Raw genomic sequence first — 7,544 nt, forward strand, 5'->3', positions numbered from 1 at the left:
ATTAGGTAATTTCTAGACTTTCGTCAAAAAATTAGTATTGACATATTAAAATCGCTATTAATAACATTTTAAAAATGATCATGTGCAAATTAATTTAGTATTCACAAATAAGCCTTCTTTTCAGTGCTAAGATGATGGTGATACAAAAATTACAACTGTTTATGGCTAAGGAAGCGTTTCGAAAGGTACACTCCTGAATGGGTTTTTAGTCTAACTCGTACTATATTTAGATTCTTTATTAGATAATTTCAAGGCTTTCATAAAAAAAATTAGTATGAAAAAATTTAAATCACCATTAATGAGTGCTAAATTTATCAAATTTTTATGTGCAAATTAATTTAGTTATCACAATTAAGCCTTTTCAGTGCTAAAACAATGGTAATGGCGATGCTTCAAAAAATTACATCAATCGTTTATGGCTTACGTAGATTTTCGAGTATTACACACCTGAATGAGTTTTTGGACTAACTCGTACTAAATATAGGTTCCATATTAGATAATGCCAAAGCTTCCATCAAAACAAATTATAATGAAAATATTAAAATAACCACTAATTACATTTACTACATTTTGTTATGCATATAAATTTCTATTTCCATTAAGATTAACCAATTTTATATATGACCCACTTAAAGCATTATTTTCAACTAAAATTCAACCCACATAAAGCGATTATAAGTTTTTTATATAATAATATACTCACTAAAATTCATGAATTGAAGAAGAGGCGTGGAAATAATATATTAAACAATATAAAAGGTTATAAGTGAATTTAAATTTTTTATTTAAAAATTCAACTTCTGCGACCAATTTAGTTTTCACAAATAAACATTCTTTTCGGTGCTGAGATCGATGTTTGAAGAAACTACATAGGTATATTTTATTTGAGTTTACGCTACTGTGTAAGTCGGTGTCAAAACGAGACACAGGAATATGCTATTATAATGGGATGTTGCAGTATTAAGGAGGATTTGGTGGATGTCGTAAATTATAAGTCGAGAGTAATTATGTAGAATTTGGAACGCTCTTCCAGGATATCTGAAGAAGAATTTAATGGCAAATGTTGCTGTTCTAGGTCGTAATCTGGCAATTTATCATGCATCGTCGCCATTCTAAAGGTTAATTAGATGGAATTCTAGTTTGCATGTTGTTGTTGTTGATTATACGTAAACACCAGTCTTGAAAAAGGCAAATTTCTTAATCAGAGATGTTGTGGAACAACGTATCAAAGGCTAATAAAAGATATTGCATTACCCACTAACTTCATTTTAACAGCCTACAAAACGTGTTTTCATTGCTACACAATCATCATCATGTAACACTACATAAGCAACTAATGATGATTGTGTAGCAATCGAAGCACGTATAATACGCTGTTAAAATAAAATAAGTGGGCAGGGTGTTTTTTTTTCATCTCACCAGTCTTCAAGTCAGGCAGTAGATATTCTTTTCGGTAAGGTTCATAAAACTCACAAGTCATGCTCTCTTAGAGAAGGTGAAGATGAGGACATTATCAAGAACTATTAAGTCTTTGCACTCTAGTTGGTAAAGAGGTTTGATGGCAAGTAGGCTGTAATTAATTAATTTAATTATAAATCACCAGTTTTCATTTTCTCAAGCGTAATGGGGGTAAAGTAAATGAAAAACACGCACTTTCTTAATATTTTACATGACATTTACTTGGTGGTCCACAACAGAAGAAAAGTTCAAAAAACGACCGACATACTCTGAATCATCGTCATCAAGTCATCCTCGGGTTTGTCTCGGTTAGCTATTTTGAGCAAAGAGCGGCAACTGAGGTCGTATTCGTTATTAGGAAGAGTTGGGTAGGTTTAATAGGATATTAATTTGGGAATGGAGGTGTGGTTGGGCTGGAGATAAAACAGGAGCTGGCGTTAGCCTATTCTTAACAAAAGGAGCCAAGAAACCCACTCCCGAGTGCTCTCTTTTCTGGATTGATCACCATCCCTAAATTCTCCATCGTATGGAGAAACTATCATGGACAAAAGAAATTCTGTTGAAAATTACAATCGCCAGCCTACTTCACTGTATTTAATTGAACTAAACAATAGTTTCAACAGGAATTGAATACTGCAAGACCTCCTCCTCGCATCTGTATTTATAGATACCTATGCCAAATATTAAGAAAATTAGTCCCCAATTATGCATGAAAATCTTCTCCGTTCTCTAACAATTGCAATTTTCTCCGTCATTTTAACGCAAATTTCAACCTAAGTTACATGATTTCTCAAATGGAATGGATTAATCAATGGGAACTATTACTGTATTTAACGGGCTAACTAATGCTAACGACTCATACGTATTTTAAATAAGTTAATTAGTCAATGATTATTTTAAATTAAAACTACATGCATTAATGGCTATCTGAATATATATAAAACAATAGTTTTTAATCGATAGTGTGCAAAGGAATGGTGATGCAGATATTTTAATGGGAAAACATCAAACATTAATATATGGATCGTTTTAATTAAAGGCTGCAGGGATATAGTAACAAGTTAAGAAAGATTGTGTTCCACTAATGTTCCAGGAAACATTTCAGTTACAAGCAGCGCTAATGAAACACGATAATTGAGGCTGTAGAGGTAATAAAATAACGGCGTTTTACGATTTATGCATCGTTTCTGGTGATCAATTATTCACCCTATGCTGTAGATTTTTCCTAACCTTTCACTGTTATTAGAGAGTTAACCTTTTACGTGCTAAAATTTTTTTAAAAATTTCGGTAATCCAAATTTAAATAAATGTTCTCTTTTATATTCCTCTAACATTTCATCGTTTAAAATTATTGGTAGGATGTTGTTATTTATATATATAGTTATATATTTCCCATTGCTATTTCTGGAAATTTCTCATTTTTTTGCATTCGTTCGGAAGAAATGAGAGATACTTGAACTTCGGTTTTACTTTGCCAACGAATTTCCATCATATTTATAATTTATATACTTAAGTAACTGTATCAGATAAGAGTGAAAATACGTCAGATCACTTCGACTCAGGGATCAATACATAGATTGCTGTCATCTGTCACACTCAAGCTACTAGAGCGGAACCGTTGGGAATGAGATTTTAAGTAAGCTCATGCACGAGAGAGACAATTTAATAGGAGCTACTTGGCACCATCGTTGCCGTAGATAGGCATTTTATTTATTCCACTTCGTATCACTGATCCAATCTTCCCTTCAATAATTTTGTCGAAATTTTCCTTTCCTAATTTATGGGACAACCTACGTAGTGGAATACATGGGAAAACAAATTACAGAACATAAAAATTTATTCACAATTATTTTTACCACTGTAATGTATTCGTTCATACAATATATGTTTTAGTAGCGCTTTGTGCTAAATTAGGGAACGTTAATAAATTTTAGAATATTCTAATAAGTTTTATTTACGATCATTATTATTTCTAATTTTTCTATGACTTTTTTATGCATATTTCATAGAGTAAAACCACTTTTTAATCCACTGAAAAATAGGTTAAGGTGGAAGTAAGACTTGCAATTTTTCACTTGAGCTAAAAACAAATTTCTTCTTTTTCAAATAATACAAGCTCCAGATTTCCAAATATAAATTATAGCTTCTCAAGCATAAATTTAAAATACACTGGTATATTTATACATACTATGCAGTGGGTATATACTCGTTTTTTTTATTTTGGCATCTCGACTTTCAATCACGGTCATTTCATTATGATTACCCAACTTCATTTCCTACCCAAAATACCTTCATGAACATCTTTTCGTGTGTAAATACGCTCTATGCTAAAAATAATTACTTACGAAGAAAAAATGTATGAAATAGTATATCAGACCTCGTTTTCAATCAAAACCAATTAGCGGATAAGTAAAATAATAATAACTTGACCAAGACAACGCGCTGTAACCTTTGAGAAAATGCACAAGATTCGCTGATGGCGGCGATTAAAACTTCAAGGGTTTAAGTATTTTAAGTTTACCTAAAAAAGGAAATTAAATAGGAATCACTCTCCTTGCAATTTAGTATTCAAAAGGGATTAATTCACTCGCTAAGGTGGGAGGCGGAGGAAATCTTTAAGAATTAAATGTAATATAATCTGATCGAAAATTAGTTGATTCCTCTGCTGTATTTATGTTTTAAAACTGATCTTTACCAGCAAAAATAAAACTAATAAAATCCCGTAGATTTCCCGTAGTTTTGCCTTCGCTTGATAATGGAAAACTTTCATATGGTCCCACGAATCTGAATTGGTCAGAAATGCGAGAAAGGCGACCGAACGCTAAGACAGCTAGTGCCGTGACGAAACGACAGCAAGGGGCCGAGAGAAACCTAACATTGCCGTAACCCCATTCTATTCGAAAAATGCATACCTTCACGCACCATCCAATTGACGGGATAATAATAATAATAAATTCGTTTATTTCGTCGGCCTTGTGGCCCATGAGAAAATTATTGCACAACTTTTACAAGTTCAGCATGACATTACAATCATAAAAGAAAAGAAAAAATGAAAAGAAATACAAAAGATTCACTCGTTGCAGACCGCCGTTAACTTACAGACAATTCGGCAAAACAATATTAACGCAGGGAAAAATATCATACTGCGGAATAACTGACTAATTATAACAAGAAATTAAGGCGACAATTTATTATGACAATAGTGTCAAACAAACAGTATTTTTCAAAGAAAAATGAATAACAAATTAGTATAACACTCTAATTTAACACAATTTTAAACTCAATTTCCTGCAACCATATGCTGGAGCCATTCGATTTAACACCGTTTTAATTTTACTTCAATCAATAGTTGCTATTGAGGGATATTGCAGGGATAGTTGCTGTTAAGAATGCCCTCCACACAGCTCCCTAGAAGGTATCATACTTCCACTAAAAAGTGCGCCTACGCGTTAGTCTGATCTTAAAGAAAGGCGCACAGAAGACCACGAGTTTACTTTTCATCCGACACATAAAGTACTCTACTTAAAGTGATCCAAGCAGGTGTATGCAATTTCAATATCTTCATTATCTTATAATCGCAAGTAGGACCATCAAGGTTTCACTTGGGAAATAGGGAAATTCCACCCCGGCGGAATTTGAGCCCGTAACCCTTGGTTGACAAAATAAAACGTCACCCCGTCGCCACTAAGACCAAAAAATCCAACTGGGTTCAGCCACTGAAAATCTCCGATTCCGCAAAGATTCGAACACAGGCTCCCTAGAGAGACAATAGACAGTGGATTCGAAACCCTAGGGCGGGCTCGCGGGGTTACTCTCCTGGGCCGAAGTCAGAAGCAATAAGCTTATCACCACAGAAGGGGGAGGACACGAAGGAAAAAGGAAGGAGGCGCCGCCGCGATAGGAGCCCGACGACGCCTCCTGGGACGGCATAAAACAGATACGGGCGTACAGACAGTGTTACCCAGATGTTAAGCGAATTAGGCTGGGAGCCATTGGAGACTCGGAGGCTGCGCGCTAGGCTTAGATTGTTTGATCAATTGAGAATGGATATCTTTAAGAGCGACACAGAGAACATAATATGAGAGCCACACTATATTTCCAGGTCCGATAGAAGCGATAAATTAAGAGAGATGTTTTGCCGAACGGATAGATATGGGAATTTGTTTTTCCCCCTTACTATAAAGGACTTTAATAAACGCTAGTCCTAACCTCGTTAGAGCACTTCATTTTTTTTCTAGCTGTAAACGGCTGGTGTCCTAACACCCCCTACCACACGCCTTTTACGCGGCTTGCGGGGTATCATGTAGATGTAGATAGGAAAGGAAGGGATAGGACGAGGAATCCCGCACCGTCACAAAGGCGGGCGGGTCCTACCACTAGAGAAACCAGGAAAACTATTACTGTGCCAGCGATTTTAAAGGATTATTCTATGAGGAAGAATAATCCAACGATCAAATCGCTAGGAGAGACAATTGACAACACTATAGCCGAACACGACAAACTAATCCCCTTCCTAAGAAACATATTGATAGATATTTGGAGCAGGCGATCGACAGCTAACGCCATTTGCGCAACGGGTTAAGCGAGGAAAAATAAGGGTGGAGAAAAACCCAGCGTCCGATGGACTCAGTGCTGAAGTTGAGGTGTCCTCACGGCGTGCAAGCAAGGATCGAGCTCCCTCTGGAAAACCTACCATATTCGGGATTTGAATACGTGCCCACTGGATGTGAATCCATTAATAGGATCGTGATCCTTTAGGATCCCACGGAGATACACAATTGAAGTGGAGCGCATAAGTCGCAAACCTTTATGCCCCGCACCTCAAGAGGGGGGAGAAACGGGAAGAAAAATGAAGATAACACTGCGGCAACGATTAAGGAGCCCGACGACGCCTTGGAAGAATGGTGTAGGGACAGAAGGTAAAGGATGGAAAAGAGATTATCATTTCTCGCGCCTTCATTATGACTTCGCGAGCTATTACTAGCAAATCCAGATTTACTCTTCCAGAGAAATGGGAGAGCATTCCATAAAGAGAATGATGCAGATTTTTTCTAAATGGAGATGTGAAGCCAACCGGCTAGTCTCGGTGGCGGCTGGGTTAAGTCGTTGCCTAGCAACACAGGGGTCGTGTTTACCAATCTCGGCGGGTTTTTTTTCGTATCCATGCCTTAATTGTGTGTGATTCTGTGATTTTCCTTGGGGCTGATGGTAAGAGAATTCTGCAGGGTCGTAAATTCACAACAATAATAAAGGTGAAATTATTATAATATTTGTAACCCTCCACACCAATCTGCTAAGGAGACAAGGCACTTTTATAACATAATGAACCACCGTTAAGGTTGATAGGTGAGGGTAGAGCTCTCCCCGCTAAAAGAAAAGGAAGCCAACATTCCTACCATCTCCTCAACCCAATTTCCAATCATCATAGTACTTATCAACTCCACACCTACCTGCTTAGGACACAGGGCCGATTTATATCATAGTGCACCACCGTTTACGGGCTAGGTGGAAGAGGGAACTTCCTAGTCTCAACCTCGCCCGAATAAAGACATTTTATTATTATTATTATTATTATTATTATGAATTATAGGTGAGGTAGAGCTCTCCCCAATAAATCCAAAGGAAGGCAACACTCTAGCCACCATCCCAACCCGATCCCCAGTCATCATAGTCTCTATAAAATTCCACACACACACACACACACATCTGCTAAGGAATCAGTGTGCATTTACATCATAATGCACCTGCGTTATGAATGGCATTACCTGGTGATCTCGCCGACATACTCTGTCATGGCGAACATGATGGACCGGTGGGTTTTCTACTCTCGCCGTCGTCCGCCTCCGCCTCCTCCGCCTCCGCCGGCCCCTCATTCTCTCCGCCCCTCGTCCCCGCCCCTCCTGCCCCCCACGACGACTCCCTCCGCCCCACGAGCCGTCGCCACCGCCACCACTGACACTGTCTCCGCAGTCGGGGAAGACGCCACTTTAGCAGACGGTCTCACTGATGCAGCACTCCTCAACGACTCTCATCCGGGGTCTCCGAAGAGAGCAAACCAAACACTTGAGCGGGGACCTCTCTCTCTC

At 37.8% G+C, this 7,544-nt stretch overlaps 1 protein-coding gene across 1 annotated transcript in view; it reads right to left on the bottom strand.

Moving 5' to 3' along the window:
* The window catches only part of LOC124159274 (potassium voltage-gated channel protein Shaker), a 636,146-nt gene extending 628,855 nt beyond the window's left edge, over positions 1 to 7,291 (bottom strand). Inside the window, exon 1 of the mRNA XM_046534976.1 lies at positions 7,224 to 7,291. Within this exon, the coding sequence (XP_046390932.1) occupies positions 7,224 to 7,261 (38 nt within the window). The 5' untranslated portion in view covers positions 7,262 to 7,291. The remainder of the gene's footprint in view (positions 1 to 7,223) is intronic.
* Positions 7,292 to 7,544: the final 253 nt, after the last annotated feature.

The sequence above is a fragment of the Ischnura elegans genome, chromosome 5 (assembly GCF_921293095.1).
Source record: "Ischnura elegans chromosome 5, ioIscEleg1.1, whole genome shotgun sequence".
Lineage (NCBI taxonomy): Eukaryota > Metazoa > Arthropoda > Insecta > Odonata > Coenagrionidae > Ischnura > Ischnura elegans.